Raw genomic sequence first — 20725 nt, 5'->3', positions numbered from 1 at the left:
AAAAATGTTGCGTTACGTCATATTGGACTGAAGGGAACGTTCATTAATTACGTACCGTAAATAAAAACTATTTTCGACCCCCTCTTTCCTCTAGGTAACGCTCTTTGTATAGATCTTCAAAATTTTTAGTATTGATTGCGACGTTTCGTCAGATCTCTACCTCCCCCAAGCGTTACGTATTTTTGGACGATCCCTATACGACATTGCTGCTTTAGGTAAGTTATATTGAAAATTGAAAAAAAAAATATTTTATGATTCGACTATATACAATTTTGTAAATAATCGAATCATATATAATCGAGTCAATATATAATCGAGTCTGTATATAATCGAGTCCGACTGTATGTGAAAATGTGAAAAAAAAATCTATTGACAGTGGAATTATTTACTGGCTGCATTACTACATGTTTATGCGGTTGAGAATGCAGATACTTATCTTCATCATTAGTTTCGTGCAATAAATTGGCAAAGTTGAAATAATTTCGATATAATTTTGGATAACTCATTTTCCTCACTGACATGATTGTCATAAAAATTAACACGAGTTACGCTGGAGAACAGTTGCACCTTAGGATAATGAAATCTATCTTTTAGGTCTAAGCCAAGACGAGTTCTGAATCCTTAATCCTCAATTCTGAGGTTCTAACCATTAATTCTTATTCGTCAATTTTCACTTCATATGCCTATACTAAATCTCAAATCTCAAATCCCAACTATCGAATCTTTAGTTCAACATTTGAAATCCCAAATCCAAAATTCCGAATCTTATATCCTGAATCCTCACTTCTGCTGAGTTATGAAGCATCATTCAGTACTCAAGAAACTTCAAAGTTGAATAAGTAAATTAACGTTAAAGCATGTGCGTAGAAAAGTTTTCTCTATCAAATATAGCTCTCTATTTATGCCTAAAATATTCCCAACAAGGAACCAATCACCCTGTATAAGTTATTTTTACTTCCCACTGGATTAAATTGTAAGCAACCTGTCCAGTTACTAGAAGCGCCATCTTTGGTGTAGTGTGATCGGCAGTGGCATAATCAAAGGCGGGTTTTAAGGATTCAACCACCGTTCCGCCTTCGTAGAGCCTTAGATCTTCAACATTTTTTACATGTTAGGGTTTTGCATTACTTCTTTATCAGAGTGCTAATGAAATACATGGGAAAATCCTTTCCTTCGAATTTCGTTCAACAGTAGGGTTCAAAAACGTCGTCTTCTCGGAAACAAATCCTAATACAAAATCACAGCTCAATCCGACTTCGGGTTGTGTATCTTTGAAGCGGTAAAAATTTCACTTTTTCAACCGATGAAAAAATGGATAGAAATCGTCGATATCAAATTGTGGAAATCAAACTTTTTTTTAAATCAAGTGTCTTAGCATTTCTAAGAGTTCGGTGGAAGAGCTCGACCCGTGCGGTTCGTTTTTTTCTGCTCCGCGCCGATCAATTAAGTTCTTGTCCGCGCCGATCAATTGAGTTCTTGTTGCGAAAAGTGTCATAATCGCATTTCAATTAGTGTTTCGGTAGTGTAATCACAATTTTTTAATAAGTGTAAGGGGTGGAGAAAAGGGTTATGCGAAATAAGGCTGTTTCGTATTGCCGGTGTGAAAGTGAAGCCATTGCTAAAAACCCTCTGTTCTCGGTGGCGGAACGCGTTTCTCGCACGGACTCGCAAGCGCTTATCGTGTGTTTGTATGAGTGAAATGTGAACTTAGGTAGCAAGAAGAGCGCGTGTGCAGGAAGATTGTGTCGCACCCATGCGACGATCCTCGACTGGTACCATAGCTCAGAGAAAGACGCACGATAAGTATTAGTATTTTGCTTGTTCTTCTTTATTCGAATGGCAGAAGGAATAGGGCGAGAGAGAGCAACTTTGTTCTCTCTAGCTTTGATCGGGTTTTTCCCTCGACGCTTGGGCCGAGGATGATGCGGCGCGGCGCGAATAACGTTGAAACAGTTCGGGATATTTTCGGACGCGCGTCAGTTTTGACTGTTGAGGTTATTTCTACAAGTGGGGAAAGACGATGCTCGAGCCGCATCGTTTCCTGTATGACCTCGGTCTTACTGTGTGTGCTAAAACTTGAGGAGCGCAGACTGAAGGATTGTTGCGAGTTTGCGATTCCTTCTGTTTTAGTTTCTCTCTTTCTCTGCAACGCATACATCCTTTTTTCGTTCGATCCGAACGGTGGCCATCGCGTGGTAGAGTTTTGTTTTTTTTTTCTGTAGCTTCGAATAGGCTGATTTTGAAGCTGTTTAGTTTTAGCGTTCTATCGAGTTGTCTCGCCAGTCGTGTGCGCCGTGGACTGACGTCGATAGGGATACTTTACATACCCTGCCTGCGTTGTCAATTAGCCGTTTCGCAATCAAGCGGTCTATTTATTTATTAATTTTTTTTTTTTTCGTTTTTGGTAAATGCATATCTGGCTGCATTGCTCTCAGTATATAGAGATTTGTTAAAGCGTGATTTTATGGAGTCGATTCATTTGCTAGAGTCTATACTCGAATAGACAGAATTGCTCCAATAGGTGGGATGTTTTAGGCCTTTGAGTGCGCTAGCTTTCACATTTTGACTAGTTTCGTGCCCTTGTTTTGTGATTTTTCTAGCTTTTGAACAAATACTGAAACACATGGACATTTTTAAATTAAATCTGTTGAAATCTTGTCGGTCAGCATGGCAACTGGATTTTGATTGCGATTGTTTTGGCATTTTGTAAATTGCACTGTGTCTTGTTTAGTATGCATATTTGCATTTTTATGAATTATCTAGCTATGAATGCTTGAAACTTTGCCAGTTTTTATACTCAGTAGGTATCTTAGCTTTATTATTCGAGAATTAACTGGTAGTTGGCGCGAAACACCGTGTCCCTGCGCGCGTGCGTCGGTGAAGGGAATAGAGCGGTCGTGCATAGCGTTCCGGGGTGAACGTGTCTTCGGCCCGGGTGAGCTTTGCTCATCCATGGTTTTTCGGTGTGTTGTGACTTCCGGGGTGGACCGGGTCATTTATTCGAAGACTGTTCGCTCAATAAATACCGTAATTAATTGGTCGGGACAATACATCGTAATTAATCGCCACAAAATATCGTAATTATTCGTTAAATATCAGAATTATACGCGACTCGTATGTTAACGTACACATCCTTTTTTTGTTCGATTCGCACGACGGTGGCCAAGCGAATAGGCCGTTTTTGAAATTCTCTTGCGTAATCGCTTGCAGTATGTGTTGAGGGTCTTTTTATTTATTTTTTTTTTGTTTTTTTTTTTTTTTTTGTTTTTAGTAGATGCATATCTGGTTGCATTGCATACAGTATATAGAGCTTTGTTATATCCTGGTTTTGTGGAGTCGTTTCGTTAGCTAAAGTCTATACTCGAATAGACAGAATTGCTCCAATAGGTAAGATGATTTGAAACTTTGAACACCCTGGCTTTCACAAGACGGAATGGGTAGCATTACAATATAATTTAGAAATTTATCGATCGCGCCCCGACCGGACGGTTACGAACATTTTGCCCAGTTTTATGCCCTTGATTTATGATTTGTCTAGCTTTTGAATTATTGAAACAAGCATTGATTTTTTTTTTAACTTTGTTGAAATCTCGTCGGTCAGCGTAACAACTAAATTTTGATTGCGATTGTTTTGGCATTTTGTAAATCTACTTAGAACTCGGTCTTGTTCGATATGCATATTTGCATTTTCATAATTTTTCTAGCTATGAACGTATGAAACTTTGCCAGTTTTTATTCTCAGTAAATTATTCGAGAAGTAAGAGATAATCGGCGTGAAATACCGTGTCTCCGCGCGTATGCGTCGGTAAGAAGGAATAGAGCGGTCGTGCATAATGCGTCTAGGTGAACGTGTCTTCGGCCCGGTTGAGCTTTGTTCATCTATAGATTTTCGGTGTGTTGTGACTTCCGACGTATACCAAATCATTTATTCGAAGAATGCCCGTCCATTATTTCTATACCAGTACATTGCGATTCAGAGATGGTTCCGTTTGTTCGATAAGTATCGTAAATAATTATTCGCGAAAAACATCTTAATTGATCGCCACAAATATCACCATTATTCGCAATAAATATCAGGATTATACGCGATACATACCTTTTTAAGAACCGCATCTACTGAAGAGCGTTTGCTCTCTTGCGGGTATTCGAGTTTGGTAATAGACATTTTTTATCAAATACGTAGATGCTTCGTATAATTATTGATCTACACGCGCGTCATTTATAAAGCATCGCGGGGTTTATAAGAAACATACACACCGTTCGTATTCGTAATATGCGAGCCTCGCGCGCATTATCATTCGATTCCATCACTTGCCAAGGAGACATAATAACCCAAACCTTTCTTTCCGTCGCAGAGTAGAGATGCAGGGATAAGCTTAGTCGTGGTCTAACCGTTCAGTCGAAGAAATAACTACACAATGTATACCTCTCAAAAAATCGCGTCTTCCGGAGTGCCTTTGCTTTCTTGAGAGTATTCGGAATCGGACATAAACAAATATTTAAATATTTGGATTCATCAGCTGGTGGATGGTTGACGCGCGCCGCTCGTATATATTCTCGGTGACTGACATTAAAGATACCTTCGTCTTCGTAATGAGCTAACTTCGCGCGCAACATAGTTCGATTTCGTCACTTACCGCGGTGATGCAACCTTTCCTCTCCGTCACCGTCGTGGAGATGCAGAGGTAAACTCGGTCTTCGACAACAACGCCTGTTACACTTCCTTCCTTACAATATCCTTTCTTACCCCAACGATCGTAAGGACGTGGCCGGCGCCGTTATCGATCTATACAAAGCGGTAGCTACTGAATTGTTGTACACTGAAGATGGCAAACTAATCCCAAGTAGCCATTTACGTGGTTCCTTGTGCAACTTCACTAGCTCAGATCGATCACGGAGGAGCAACTACAAAATGTGCGGTCGTTCAAGCTCAAGCTCAAGCTCAATCAAGTGTCTTAGCATTTCTAACTTCGAGATGAAACTTCGAGATCTAGTGTTGTCCCGACAAAAACCTTTGAACGAATTTTTTTAGCAAACTGTAAAATGCACCGCAGATAGCTCTGCTGTGTAATAATTGTGCGTAATGTCCATACGTGTGAGAAAGTACAGATTTCACCGCGGTGCTTTCTGGAAGCTCACCAGATAACAATCGTTCGTCGTTCTCTTCTAGCATGTGCGTTGATTTGCTCTTTAGTGTGAAAGCAGTTGTTTCCGCAGTGCAAGTATGTTCTCCTGCACTCTAGAGATTTTCTGAGAAGAAAAGACAAGCATGAATGGCAGTGTCGTCTGCAAACATAGACAGGATGCCACCAGGAGCATCTGAATTAAATATGTTGAACAGAATGGGACCAAGAAGGGTACCCTGTGGAACCCCAGCATCTACTTTAAATGTATCAGAGAGAATGTTGTTGAGGAAGACCTGGAATGATTTATTCGACAGATAATTGTTGATGATCTTCACGAGGAAGATCGTGAAGTTGAATCGCTGCAGCATAAACACCAGGTCATCATGCCAGACATTATGATGATGATGATGGTCCCGCCTCTTACCCCTACAAAGATTTGAGGTAGACGATTTATCTATTGGATAATTAGTTATTACTTCAATTAAACCAGAAAGCAAAAAAAAACGGACTGGTTTTGTCAATACAGATATAAAATCCTCCATAATATTCCAATGCTTAAACGGCAGTATTACTGAATGAAAAAAAATTTAAACACAAATTTCTAAGCCGTTCTACGACCAAGATTACCAAGCTCTAATTATTTTACTTCTTTCAATCAATTGAACATTATTCACATCTGAATTAAGCCAACACCCAATCTAGCCCACAGCTAAATTGCTACAGTCCCAACAAGGCCATTCCCGCCAAACTCAGCAAGCAAAGCACAGGTAAACCGTGAACTTTACATGAGACTCATGAAAACACAAAAACTCAATTTTCATAACATACATCAGCAAAATACATCTGTATGTATGTGAATAAAAAAAAAGCCTTTATTTTTCAAAATGTCATATATTAATTTAAGAAAGGTAGTCAATTATATCTGTGTAACGCGCGCGATTCTCAAACCTTTGTAGACTTCTCAATTATTTTTTTTTTTACTACTACATTAAATACAAAATCCATCATTATCATCGGGACGAACATAATAGTTTTTACAATGCTTAAATAAATACTAAAAAGCTATTACAGCGAAAGCCCACATAAAATCATCCGTTATGAAAACTTCGTCAATTTAGTGCGTGAATTGTAAAACATTTCTGTTTAGCTGCCTAAAAAACAGCTTTGACGTGTGAAAAACATTGTCTCTTGAACTCAAGTAGCGTTGCTGCACGTTTGACCTGTGTAGGCATCGAATTGAACACTTTAATTCCTTTAAAAAATAATGAACTCTGCGAAGCTCCAAAAATAAAATTTGGTGCTCGAATTTCTGTCGCGTTTCTAGTATTGTATCTATGAATATCACTTCCTCTCACAATTCGATCACACAAATATCGAGGCAGCAATCCGTTAACTATTTTAAAAATGAACACCATCGTCATGAACACAATTCGCTGCTTCACAGATAACCATTATCGAACGCCTTTTCGATATCCAGCAATGCCATAGCAGATGTTTTACTAACGGACTTGTTCCGCCTTAGGATCTGAGTAACTCTAGTCAGTTGGTGAACGGTGGAGTGACCCTGTCTAAGCCCGAACAGTTTTGGGAGGAAGATGTTATTCTAGCTTACGAATTCTAGTAGCGACTGAAAATCAATTTTTCGAACAACTACGAGATGCATAATAATAGGCTGATGGGGCGATAGTTTTTAGTGTTGGTAGGGTCCTCACCGGGTTTGTGGATGGGGATAACTTTAGCTAGCTTCTAGCGAGACGGAAAGTAGCTGAGTTCCAGACACTTATTGAAGATCGCTGCCAGGTGTTCGAAAAAGTTTTTCAACTCAAGGTTGAGGACCTCATCGACACCGGCGGCCTTCATGTTCTTGGTGTGCTTGATGGCAGCTCACACCTCATCAGCAGATGTTTTAGATTCATCTTGAATGACTGTGGGAAGACCGGCGACTCTAGTTATTACTTCCTGGACGGCATGCTCGTGCGGGTTAACCATGGCATGACCCAAATTGAGAGAGTTGACAAAATGCTGACCAAGTGCATTGGCTTTTTCAGATGCCTTTAGAAGAAAATGATCGGAACGGCTTTCCACGGACTGGGAGGTAGCGAAGATGTTTAGAAAAATGTTTGTTTCTTAGATCCACAAATCTGGCTTTGATGATTTTGTTGAGACGATTGATATTGGTCTTCAGGTGAGGGGACCAGAGCGCTGGTACTGTCGTCTTATAGTATTACGGAATTGGATATATCGTTAGGTTGAGCTGTCTAGGTTCAGAGACTTACTCGCCAGACTGGAAGCCGGCACATGTAGATCCGAGGCCTGGGATAACGCCTCATCGATGGACTGAAGACATTGTTCGATGTTCTCTGAAGACTCCAGCTGGACGCCGTAGTCAATTGCGTGGTCCACACATCGCTGGAACCGCGTCCAATCGACTCGATGGTAGTTATGCCGAGAGACTTGGAATCGGTTAGCAGAGGATCCAACTTCGACTACCACTGGGAAGTGGTCCGAGCTGAGTTCTTGGTGAACAACCGGGTCGATGATGTTGCCCATATTGGAGATGAACAGGTCGATAGTAACGTGTACTCCGGATCAGCTCAACCGGGTGGGAGCGGCCGGACCTAGAATGTTGTAGTGGCCTACTTGTAGGTCGTTGAAGAGGATCAGGCCGTTTTGGTTGCGTCGACTGTTGCCCCAGGCTTGATGTTTTGCGTTGAGGTCACCCGTTGATGAATTGCCCCTGCCTCCGAGTCAGTTTGATGATATTGCTTCCTAGGTTCGTTGCCGACCCGTCCCTTACGTTGACTTGCTTGGGACAGTAGGCTGCGATTATGGTAATGTGACCGACTCAGTGGTCACTTCCAATCCCACGGCCTCGATGACCTTGAGTTGAAAACTCGGTAGCAGATGACAGCTTATTTCACGCCGAAGAGCAATAGCCACACCTCCTCCAGAAGAATATGCTCGATCCAGCCGTACAAATCGGAAATCGGGAAGGAAGATGTTCATCTCTGGTTTGAGATGCGCCTCCGTGATGATAGCAACGTCTATACTTGGAAGCGATCATCACCGCAGATTGCAGTTGTTTAGCTCTACTTTCGCAAGTACGAAAAGTGTTGATGCATTGCACGACCAGTGAAACGTATTGCTCCATGGTGAGCATGGGTTCGTTGTCAGTTGTGCTAGTTGCAGCTTGGAAGAAAATCATTGCGGACGAGTTTCCTTGGAGACCTTGTGGGGGTGAACGGCTACCGGATCTCGTTGCTTCAGCATACGTAGAGGCACCTGTGACGGGTCTGGTGGTTGGATTCACCGGCAGCAGGGCGAGTAAAGGTATGGGGCCCCGGGAGCCAATGGCAGGGAACTCCTTCGTGTTGTTTGGGGCCCTTTCGGCGACCTGGCTGATTGTTGATGGAGGCCCGCTTGCGAATCTCGATGAACTCTGCGCGTTTCAGGCACGTTCTACTAGTTGCTTTGTGGGCAGCCCCACAGTTGGCGCACACCGGATCGGCGGTCTCCATCAGCTGGCAGGCATCGGGAGCGTGCGTTTGGCCACACTTGATGCAGCGGTACGCCATATAGCAGTTTTCAGTCCCGTGTCCAAACAGCAGGCAGTTGTAGCATTGGGTGACGATGCACTGGTTTGTAGCGCTCCCAGGCTACGATGATGTGGAAAAGTGCTCGGATGGACTGCATATCCGCCAGGCACGTTGAATTTTTCTCCAGGTTTACAAGATATAACTGATCACGGTACTTCCGAGTTTTGTTGTGACGCTTCAACTTATGGACCTTGATTGGTTCGAGTCCTTTTGCCTTTAGTTCCTCCAACAGGATGTCAACTTCCATGTCAGGAAGTCCGCGGAGAACAATCTTGAGGGGTTTTCCTGCTTCGATATTGTGGGACCGCCGTGCACCGCCTTGTAATGATTCAACGACGGAACCATCAGTTTGTATCCTTCAGTGCACATGCGGATGGTGCATTTCAGTCCTTTGTCAATATAAAACGCTATTGCTTCACGTAGACCCTCCGGGATTTTCTCCTTTTTCACTATTACGGGATCCGTGGCGTTTTCCAGGACAGCGAATCTGTTGTTGGCCAAAAGCTTCTTAGCCGCAGGATCAGGCGTATTGTCAGGCCGAGGCCATTTCCCCTAACTGGAGCTGATTTTTGATTAACCCATATCAGGGTTCACCGCAGCGTCGGTTTCCAACGCGAACACAGAAGCTTACGGACGAACGTACAAAGCGAACGAAGCGAAAATAAACTACTGCACTGCTCAACAAGCTAGCAAAGAATGATCAATGCACTTCGCGCTCAACTTTCGTCTTTATACCTAAAAAACACGCAGTGCAGCCAAACCTTTCTTTGCTTTCTTCCATTACACCATGTACGTGACCCCACCCACTTGTCGAGTTTGTCCTCTCAGTGGGTATTCAAGACGATCGTATGAAATTATTTCATCACATCATCATTCATTCATCCACTGATATTCGCGCCATGCGGGTGTATATTTGAAAATCGGTTTCAAGTTCACATTCATTCTGCGTAGTTTTCATGATTCCGTTTCTACCACACGGGTAAAAGAAGACGCACAACCAGTCCTAAGGCTACAAACGCCTAACGATCTGGCGGCTGCAATGTGCCTTGCTGCGGAAATGTTGAAATTGGCGGGGAACACTGCTAGAGATGATAGAGCGAGAATCGTCCTTCAAGTGGCAATTCGTAATGACGAGAAACTGAACGAGTTTCTATCTGCCGTCCTAATTTGCCTGAGGAAATGTTCCATTGAATATCCGAGCTGTTCTTCTTCCGAAGAAAACAGGATATAGGCTCGGAAACTACTGAACCGATTGGCGTGAAATTTTGTATATAGCGGTTTTAGGGGCCAAGAAAGATTACTAAGATAGTTCGAGATCCCTTCCTCTTGTGGAAGAAAGGGTCCCATACAAATGAAAAACAAATTTCTGCACAGCTCGAGAACCAATCAAGCAAATACAACCAAATTTGGCATGTGAATGTCCATAATGATTCGACACCCCTCCTTCTTCTGGAAGGGAGAAGTTCCAAACAAATGAAACACAAATTTCTGCACATTTCGAGAAATAATCAAGTAAATGGAGCCAAATTCGATATGTTGAAGTTTTTGAGAGCAAAAAAAAATTTCATGGTGATTCGACACCCCTCCCTCTTCTGGAAGAGAGGGTTCATACAAATGAAACACAAATTTCTCCACAACTCAAAAGCTAATCAAGTAAATGGAACCAAATTTGGCATGTGGAGGTTTTTGGGAGCAAAAAATATGTTCATGGTAGTTCGACACCACTCCCACTTCTTGATGGGAGGGCTCTTATACAAATCAAACATAAATTTGTACGGTGGTTTGACACTCTACCGTACTCTGGAAGGGGAGGGAGGTCTCCCATACAAATTAAACAGATATTTCAAACAGGTTTTTCGGAAAACAGCCTAAAATGGTCGGGTCAATGCACAGGAGCCAAAACGCGATTCCAGACGCCATTTTCAAATTTGATCCTAGATATTATTTGAATACAAAGATGACTTTCAGTTTCTGGAAAACAACTAAAATAACTGAATACCACCCAATATTGATATTTCCGGAATCAGATAGATGCCAGAAAAACAGTTGAAAATGACCGAACACCAACCAATATGGCTACTTTCAGAATAGATGTGATGTACAGAAGCTAAAAGTCGAGGATGTTGTCATTCTGATAAAACCAATCTATAAACAACAACTATAAACAAATCGCAAGGAATCAATGATTTTGGAATGTTTAAAATTATTTAATCAAACACAAAAATGGACGGGACTAAGTTTTCCGGATCAGCTAATTATGAATAAAATCGGTTCTATTCAAGGACACCGCAAACGTTGCATAAATAACAATGTGCTTGGCTCTACGTCAAAGATGCGGGTGTGTCTCAGATAAAACCTTCTATCTTCTTCATGGCATTTTTCACCTTTTTCAGTAGATCTTATTCGTGATGGGAAGAGTTTTGATTCTGTTTAACTGTGTTATTCAGCACCTACAACGATTATCTAGAACTGTAGAAAATGACTGATCGCTTATTTAGTAATGCTCTTAAATCATATTTCGCCTTCTCATTATGTCTCCAACCCCTTTAATATTGGCATCGGTTGTAGAAATGAATACCCAGTCTTTCTCAAATTCTTACCTAACTACTTAAGTTGTGATCCAATCAATCATACAAGAGTATAAATTCACCCACTTTTTTCTAATAAGAGAACAAATATGAAATTCGAGCTTTTTCACAACAGTGCGAGCAACAAAATAGCTATAATAACACAGTCAGGCGATCCTTCGAAATTGCATAACAGAGAGGTGTGTCAAGTGTCATGTTTTCACCAGCGGCAGTAGATAACCTCCCGTCTGTGTGTTACAAAAGCACCCGACAAGATGTTCTACCGTATATTCCAGTACGATCGCCCGATAATGGCCCGCACGAAAAAACGTGACCAGAATACAATTTGCAGGGACATCGTTTCGATAGTGGCAACAAGACTATCGATAAGAGCTAACAGTATTTCATGTATAAAAGGCAGTGTCCGGTCAAACGATATCGGCAGTCTGCTGAATTCCCTCCACATATCTCACAGTCATCGACAGTCGACAGGATGAGGTTAGCAATCGCCACGTGGTCGACTGTATTGCTGGTGATCACCGTTTCCGGATACCAAGTGAAACCGAAAGGTTTCAAGCAAATGGTTAGCTCAATGGAGCAGCAATACGGTTGGTATATTAACAACTCGTCCTTCGGTGGTTGATTTTAGTGAGATTACTCTACTTACAGAAGACATTCGAAAGGAGTTCCAGAAAGACTTCCAGGCGTGGCAGCAAACGGGGGAGAAAACAGTTGGTTTACAGAAATTGTTCGACGTCTGGAAGTTCTCGGATGAAGATCGTCGCAAAGATTTGGAGCATCTTCCACACGAAAGACAAACAACGATGTGTGTTCTCTGTCGTTACATTATATCGCAGTTGATGCAACTACGTTTAGACGGAGCATCGAGAGCGGATCTGTTCGCTACAACATACGAGGTGTGCACAACGCTTCAGATTCAGGAATCGGACGTTTGCTTTGGATTGATTAACATAAATATAGATTTTTTCCTGTACATTTTCGACGAGCGACCGACTCTGGATGCGGCTAGCGTGTGTGGAGTGATATTCCAGACTTCGTCGTGCGTTTTTGATGATCCTGAGTTTATCGACTGGTCAGTTGTTGTTGACCCAAATGGAGAACCAATTACGGTAGGTTTATGGTGAAGGCAAACAATATTTACTTCTAATTGAAATGTATTTTAGGAATCGAAACACTTTCCAAACGCGCGAAGTGAAAACGACATCAAAATAGTACAAGTTACTGATTTTCATTACGACTCCAAGTACGAAGCCGGTTACAATGCTAACTGTAAGCGGCCGGCATGCTGCCGCAATGATCAGGGCATCCCAGAGGATCCTGCAGACGCTGCTGGTTTTTGGGGCGACTACCGTGATTGCGATTCTCCGTGGGCCTCCATCGAAGACACTATCGATCATATTGTAGAGAACCACCCAGATGCAGCCTACATTTACCACACGGGAGATATAGTGGATCATGGCGTATGGGAAACGTCGTTTGGCCACAACATTCGTACCATGAACCGGTTGCACAACAAACTGTTGGAAGCTTTTCCGGATACGCCCGTTTACAACGCCATAGGCAACCATGAGGCTCATCCAATGAATGTCTTCGCACCGACCATTGCGAATCGTCCGGAGTTCTCGGTTGGATGGTTGTACAGCTACTTGGCGGATGTTTGGGGACACTGGCTGCCACGCTCGACTGCGAATTCAATCCGTCAGGGTGGATTCTATACGACACTAGTTCGACCGGGCTTACGATTGGTTGCTGTCAACAATCAGGATTGTTACACGTACAACTGGTGGATAATATGGAATCCGGGTTATCTTGCAACCCAACTCCAGTGGTTGCACGATGTTTTACTGCTTGCAGAGCAGAACGGCGAGAAGGTACATCTACTTGCTCACATTCCGTACAGCTCGAGTGGTTCGACTTACTTTGTTTGTCAACGAGAGTTCCGACGGATCGTCGAACGATTCCACAATACGATAAGTGCGCAGTTTAATGGTCATACTCATAGGGATGAATTTAATGTGTTTTACTCGCGAGAAAACCCTCAACACGCCATCAACGTTGCGTGGAATGGCGGTAGCGCAACGGCTTTTAGCGACATTAATCTGAATTACATCGTATATTACGTAGATCCTGAAACATTCGTGAGTGTTATGCTATAACCTAATTATTACTGACCTTAGTTTGATTCCTATGCTTTTTACAGCAAGTTACCGACTACGAATCCTACATCTTCAACCTTACGGAAGCCAATCTATTCCCGGATCGACGGCCGACTTGGTTCAAACAGTACTCGTTTGCCGATGCGTTCGGAATGCACAACCTAAGTCCAGCGGAAGCTGATAAGATGGTGAAACGACTCGGCACACCGGCCGGACGACTCGAGCTGCGAATGTACTGGGAGTTCAAGGTCAAATGGGGAGATCCTTCTCTGGGTGCCGGTTGCGATGACGACTGTCTACTTAATCATCTGTGCGAAATTGTCGTTACCGAACTGAACGATGATGTGAAATGTGACGAGCTGAGAGAAACGTTTTTCGATTGATGGAAAATGAGTGAAAAAACAAACAATCGGGATTTGAATATATGTTGATGATTTACAAATGACTTCTAAGAAGTCAAACACTTTGACAAAACAAATCTTATTGATCTCAGTTTTCAAATATCGAACAACAATTGACCAACTTCATTTACAAATCATTCAACGAACCATATTTCCTTCCTAGTTCCTCACATTTTCTCGAATCACGAGAATCGGTGGTTACAATGCTACAGAGTTGTGCCACTCGACATTCCGGTGTCAGTGGCTGACTTGATGGTGGACTATTCCTACGTCTGTTGGCCCAGTACCGGTTGGCAGTTTCTTCTTCTGTAGCCAAACGCGTCACAAACCGGTCTAAACTTTGCAGTGATAGATCCTTCAACCCATACGCACTTGTCAAATTGAATGACAAAGACCAGCGTGGATTTTGGTTTGGGGTTTTGTTAGCTTCTGCAAGGTTCATGAAATAACTCTGCAACTGGGAAACACTCTGTAAAGTAAAGAAATCAATTGATTAGGTGATCTCAAATCGGATAAAATAAAACCAACCAAACAAGACGGTTCCAAAGTGACAATGTGATAATTAGGATTGTTGTAGGTGTGTGGCGTCAGAAAAACCTCCGTTCCAAGCTACGCTAATAGGCTTGCTGAGGTTGCTGGAGTCGTAGAACATTACAAATTCGTGTCACTATACCGTTCCACAATACGTTGATACTCCATGGACCAACCATGCAGCAGCGTTGGGTGATTGGGTGGAATGTGGGACAGGATATGAACCTTTTCCCCATTTGATTCAGACTCCGCAAGAACATCCTGAAGCCACTGCAACTGGGCTGCATAAAAATGATCCACCAAGAGCCACCAATTGTAGATATAAGCCACGTTACTATTCAAAACAATAATTCGCAAGCGATCATTAAATTTTACGGTGTAGTATCCTTCTGTATTGGGAGGAAATGTTAGTTCATCATTTGGTTTGCCATTTTTCCACAGTTTTTTAATCCAAGACTGGAAGAATCCATACACCTCTGCTTATCCTGCTTAACGTTCAGTCATCAGGGCCGATGAAAATGACCCGAACGGACTCGTGTCGTGATTTCCATACGCAAACAAAATCGGTATGTTGGGAAGGATTTCGCGAACAATTTCAGCACATATCTGGAGTCCCGTTTGAGTGTCTCAAAGGTGACCTCTGTTATATGATGACGAACTAGATCTCCCGTTAAGTACACTAGGCTAATATCTGGATGCGTTGCGGCGATCTGCTTTAGACTTGTCTCGAGTAGATGCTTCGGAGTATCGCAGAAGTGATAATTTCCCCAGCGATTTTCTGTCCCACTAGCAGACGACACATTCCTACAACATCCGAATGTTCTTTGGCAACGTTTGGCGACATCGGTAGGTTCGACACCATCAAATATATTAAATACCAATATAGTTCACTTACGTGAAATTATGAAGACAAATTGAAAATGACAGAAGCGTTAGTCACCTTTTCGACCGCTAGGTGCGCCACTTCTGATTTTGTTCTACACGACATGCGAAATAGAGTAACTTTTGACAATAATATTACCCTAATGGGTACACTGAAAAAAATTCACATTTTATTGTGAAGTGGACTCGGCCGAATATGCAGCCTACATTTACCACACGGGAGATATAGTGGATCATGGCGTATGGGAAACGTCGTTTGGCCACAACATTCGTACCATGAACCGGTTGCACAACAAACTGTTGGAAGCTTTTCCGGATACGCCCGTTTACAACGCCATAGGCAACCATGAGGCTCATCCAATGAATGTCTTCGCACCGACCATTGCGAATCGTCCGGAGTTCTCGGTTGGATGGTTGTACAGCTACTTGGCGGATGTTTGGGGACACTGGCTGCCACGCTCGACTGTGAATTCAATCCGTCAGGGTGGATTCTATACGACACTAGTTCGACCGGGTTTACGATTGGTTGCTGTCAACAATCAGGATTGTTACACGTACAACTGGTGGATAATATGGAATCCGGGTTATCTTGCAACCCAACTCCAGTGGTTGCACGATGTTTTACTGCTTGCAGAGCAGAACGGCGAGAAGGTACATCTACTTGCTCACATTCCGTACAGCTCGAGTGGTTCGACTTACTTTGTTTGTCAACGAGAGTTCCGACGGATCGTCGAACGATTCCACAATACGATAAGTGCGCAGTTTAATGGTCATACTCATAGGGATGAATTTAATGTGTTTTACTCGCGAGAAAACCCTCAACACGCCATCAACGTTGCGTGGAATGGCGGTAGCGCAACGGCTTTTAGCGACATTAATCTGAATTACATCGTATATTACGTAGATCCTGAAACATTCGTGAGTGTTATGCTATAACCTAATTATTACTGACCTTAGTTTGATTCCTATGCTTTTTACAGCAAGTTACCGACTACGAATCCTACATCTTCAACCTTACGGAAGCCAATCTATTCCCGGATCGACGGCCGACTTGGTTCAAACAGTACTCGTTTGCCGATGCGTTCGGAATGCACAACCTAAGTCCAGCGGAAGCTGATAAGATGGTGAAACGACTCGGCACACCGGCCGGACGACTCGAGCTGCGAATGTACTGGGAGTTCAAGGTCAAATGGGGAGATCCTTCTCTGGGTGCCGGTTGCGATGACGACTGTCTACTTAATCATCTGTGCGAAATTGTCGTTACCGAACTGAACGATGATGTGAAATGTGACGAGCTGAGAGAAACGTTTTTCGATTGATGGAAAATGAGTGAAAAAACAAACAATCGGGATTTGAATATATGTTGATGATTTACAAATGACTTCTAGGAAGTCAAACACTTTGACAAAACAAATCTTATTGATCTCAGTTTTCAAATGTCGAACAACAATTGACCAACTTCATTTACAAATCATTCAACGAACAATAATGTCCCTTTGTGGATCCCCATTGGGAGCCATATTTCCTTCCTAGTTCCTCACATTTTCTCGAATCACGAGAATCGGTGGTTACAATGCTACAGAGTTGTGCCACTCGACATTCCGGTGTCAGTGGCTGACTTGATGGTGGACTATTCCTACGTCTGTTGGCCCAGTACCGGTTGGCAGTTTCTTCTTCTGTAGCCAAACGCGTCACAAACCGGTCTAAACTTTGCAGTGATAGATCCTTCAACCCATACGCACTTGTCAAATTGAATGACAAAGACCAGCGTGGATTTTGGTTTGGGGTTTTGTTAGCTTCTGCAAGGTTCATGAAATAACTCTGCAACTGGGAAACACTCTGTAAAGTAAAGAAATCAATTGATTAGGTGATCTCAAATCGGATAAAATAAAACCAACCAAACAAGACGGTTCCAAAGTGACAATGTGATAATTAGGATTGTTGTAGGTGTGTGGCGTCAGAAAAACCTCCGTTCCAAGCTACGCTAATAGGCTTGCTGAGGTTGCTGGAGTCGTAGAACATTACAAATTCGTGTCACTATACCGTTCCACAATACGTTGATACTCCATGGACCAACCATGCAGCAGCGTTGGGTGATTGGGTGGAATGTGGGACAGGATATGAACCTTTTCCCCATTTGATTCAGACTCCGCAAGAACATCCTGAAGCCACTGCAACTGGGCTGCATAAAAATGATCCACCAAGAGCCACCAATTGTAGATATAAGCCACGTTACTATTCAAAACAATAATTCGCAAGCGATCATTAAATTTTACGGTGTAGTATCCTTCTGTATTGGGAGGAAATGTTAGTTCATCATTTGGTTTGCCATTTTTCCACAGTTTTTTAATCCAAGACTGGAAGAATCCATACACCTCTGCTTATCCTGCTTAACGTTCAGTCATCAGGGCCGATGAAAATGACCCGAACGGACTCGTGTCGTGATTTCCATACGCAAACAAAATCGGTATGTTGGGGAAGGATTTCGCGAACAATTTCAGCACATATCTGGAGTCCCGTTTGAGTGTCTCAAAGGTGACCTCTGTTATATGATGACGAACTAGATCTCCCGTTAAGTACACTAGGCTAATATCTGGATGCGTTGCGGCGATCTGCTTTAGACTTGTCTCGAGTAGATGCTTCGGAGTATCGCAGAAGTGATAATTTCCCCAGCGATTTTCTGTCCCACTAGCAGACGACACATTCCTACAACATCCGAATGTTCTTTGGCAACGTTTGGCGACATCGGTAGGTTCGACACCATCAAATATATTAAATACCAATATAGTTCACTTACGTGAAATTATGAAGACAAATTGAAAATGACAGAAGCGTTAGTCACCTTTTCGACCGCTAGGTGCGCCACTTCTGATTTTGTTCTACACGACATGCGAAATAGAGTAACTTTTGACAATAATATTACCCTAATGGGTACACTGAAAAAAATTCACATTTTATTGTGAAGTGGACTCGGCCGAATATTTTATAACAATAAAGCTCGCCTATGCATAAGGCAATCCATGGGTGGTGTTCCACGGTTTGTACGTTTGTCGACCTCCGACAATATTTTGAGTTGTAAAATGGCGACTTCCGGTGACTGGGAAACTGCCGAAAATGACCAAATACCACCTAATATGGGTGTTTTTTTAACCAGAATGACGCTCAGAGGCCAGAAATTGTCTCGAAATGCCAGTTTGAAATCCAAGATGGCGACTTCCGGTTTTTGAAAAATCAGACAAAATTTTGAATTGTAAGATGGCGACTTCCAGTGATTGGAAAAAGAGGAAAACGACCAAATACCACCAATATGGATGTTTCTTTAACTAGAATGACGCTCAGAGGCCAGAAATTGTCTCTGAATACCATTTTGAAATCCAAGATGGCGACTTCCGGTTTCTGAGAAACAGCGAGATATGACCAAATACCATCCAATATGGGTATTTCCGAAATCGTGATGATGCACTGAAACCACAAATCGACCTCAGACAACATTTTGAGTAGTAAAATGGCGACTTTTGGTGACTGGAAAACTGCCGAAAATGACCCAAAAACAACCAAATATGGGTGTTTCTTTAACCAGAATGATGCTCAGAGGCCAGAAATTGTCTCCAAATGCCATTTTGAAATCCAATATGGCGACTTCCGGTTCCGAAACAACAGTGGCAAAGACCAAATAACACTCATTATGGGTATTTCCGGGATTGTTATGATGCACTGAAGCTAAAAATCGACCTCAGATAACATTATGAATTGTAAAATGACGACTTCCGGTGAATGGGAAACTGCCGAAAATAACCAAATAACACCCAATATGGGTATTTCTTCATCCGGCCGATTTCCATCCAATATGAGATGTTTCGATACCAGAATGATACACAGGAGCTAGAATCGACCACAGACAACATTTTGAATTCTAAGATGGTGACTTCCGGTTTCTGTAGAACAGCCGAAAATGACTAAATAACACCTATTATTGGTGTTTCTTAAACCAGAATGACGCTCAGGGGCCAGAAATTGTCTCCAAAAAAAAAATAGCCTAAAGGGACCAAATACCACCCAATATGAGTGTTCCTTTAACCAGAATGATGCATGGAGCTAAAAATTGACCTCAGACACCATTTTGAATTGTAAGATGGCAACTTCTGGTAAACAGCCGAATACTACTGCATATGAATATTTCCGTAATCGAAATAATGTATAGAAGCTAAGCATTGACCCTGGACACCATATTGAATTCGAAGATGACCACTTTCAGTTACTGGAAAACAACGAAAATAACTGAATACCACCAAATATGAGTGTTTTCGGAATAGAGGTGATGTACTAAAGGCAAAAGTCGAGGAGTTAATTTCAAACGATATAAACAAATCGCAAGAAATCAATGAATTGGGAATGTTGAAAATTATTGAATTAAACACAAACATAGGCGGGACGAAGTTTGCCGGGTCAGCTAGTAAATACATAAATATGCTGGTTAAAGCAAAGCTGCAAGTGATGAATACGAAGATTAGAACTCGAGAGCAAAAAATTCGGAGGGATAAAAAAAAAAACAAAAAATACTTTCAACAGGAAGAAAACTAAACATTAAATAATAGTTTTTGCATAACAGTTGTTATCACTAATTATGTTTGTTTTGTTGAATATCTTTTATATATAATATAATAAAGCTTTTAAACCAATTACAACATGATATGTATCCATACTTAAATTGTTAAATTGATAGAACATTCAAGTGTCATCTAAGCTAAAAGTTGCACAACAACCTTATACGACTATTGACAACCATTGTGCGGTTTCTCCTTTTATCTTTTTCACGAGGTAATTGAAATATTCATTTAATTGTACACTTCGTGGCCTGATTATTGAGCTTGAGCTTGACGGCCGCACATTTCGTAGTTGCTTCCCGTGATGGATCTGAGCTAGTGAAGTTACACAGGGATCCACGTATATAGCAACTTGGGATTAGTTTACCATTTACACGTCGTGGCCTGATTATTTGTATATTTCTTCTTCGTGCCTCGATAAGCTACATCTATTATATTATCAATATTTAACTCCCGGAATGGCGTTAGTTTTACATACAAACAATATACGCACGAAATCTGCAACATATTTTTGTCTGTGAAAGTATGAAATTGAGTCAACTAAATCTAAAATTGAGTAAATTCAGTTTCGTGTGTGAGAATGTCACACGCTCACAGAAATTCAACAACAATGCACAGTGGTACAGTAAGGCAATGTAGGCGGACACGAGTTTTTCGATGCGATTTTGTGGTTTGAGTAAATTTTTTTTCTAAAAATTTGTTTCTTTTATTTAGTCTATTTTTTATGTGCAAACGAAAATTGGGGTGGTCCTGAAATCGACTAAATGAAAAAACTAACTTTTTATTTGCATAAATAAATGTATACATTCATCGGCACAGTTGTAGATCAACTAATTTTAAG

General features: G+C 41.8%; 2 protein-coding genes across 2 annotated transcripts; both read left to right on the top strand.

Annotated features, from left to right (window-relative positions):
• Nucleotides 1-11738: 11738 nt before the first annotated feature.
• On the top strand, nt 11739-13933 carry LOC129718391 (sphingomyelin phosphodiesterase 1-like). Its single transcript, XM_055669154.1, has 4 exons — nt 11739-11897; nt 11959-12419; nt 12474-13448; nt 13511-13933. Exons 1-4 carry the CDS (start codon nt 11783-11785, stop codon nt 13847-13849), a joined length of 1890 nt encoding a protein of 629 aa, XP_055525129.1. The 5' UTR covers nt 11739-11782; the 3' UTR covers nt 13850-13933.
• Nucleotides 13934-15132: 1199 nt separating this feature from the next.
• Nucleotides 15133-16681, top strand: LOC129716685 (sphingomyelin phosphodiesterase-like). Its single transcript, XM_055666520.1, has 3 exons — nt 15133-15244; nt 15462-16198; nt 16261-16681. Exons 1-3 carry the CDS (start codon nt 15133-15135, stop codon nt 16597-16599), a joined length of 1188 nt encoding a protein of 395 aa, XP_055522495.1. The 3' UTR covers nt 16600-16681.
• The last annotated feature ends 4044 nt before the right edge of the window (nt 16682-20725 follow it).

This window comes from Wyeomyia smithii, chromosome 1 (assembly GCF_029784165.1).
Source record: "Wyeomyia smithii strain HCP4-BCI-WySm-NY-G18 chromosome 1, ASM2978416v1, whole genome shotgun sequence".
NCBI classification, from domain to species: Eukaryota; Metazoa; Arthropoda; class Insecta; order Diptera; family Culicidae; genus Wyeomyia; species Wyeomyia smithii.
Note: the sequence above shows the minus strand (reverse complement) of the source record. Positions and strands in the feature narration are given on the sequence as shown.

Bases quoted from the DNA above. Each gene is read 5' to 3' on its own strand.
- LOC129718391 (XM_055669154.1), top strand. From the start codon at position 11,783: ATGAGGTTAGCAATCGCCACGTGGTCGACTGTATTGCTGGTGATCACC. The intron at 11,898-11,958 runs GTTGGTATATTA...CTCTACTTACAG, and splicing joins CTCAATGGAGCAGCAATACG to AAGACATTCGAAAGGAGTTC. The intron at 12,420-12,473 runs GTAGGTTTATGG...AATGTATTTTAG, and splicing joins CAAATGGAGAACCAATTACG to GAATCGAAACACTTTCCAAA.
- LOC129716685 (XM_055666520.1), top strand. From the start codon at position 15,133: ATGCTTCGGAGTATCGCAGAAGTGATAATTTCCCCAGCGATTTTCTGT. The intron at 15,245-15,461 runs GTAGGTTCGACA...TTTATTGTGAAG, and splicing joins GGCAACGTTTGGCGACATCG to TGGACTCGGCCGAATATGCA. The intron at 16,199-16,260 runs GTGAGTGTTATG...TGCTTTTTACAG, and splicing joins ACGTAGATCCTGAAACATTC to CAAGTTACCGACTACGAATC.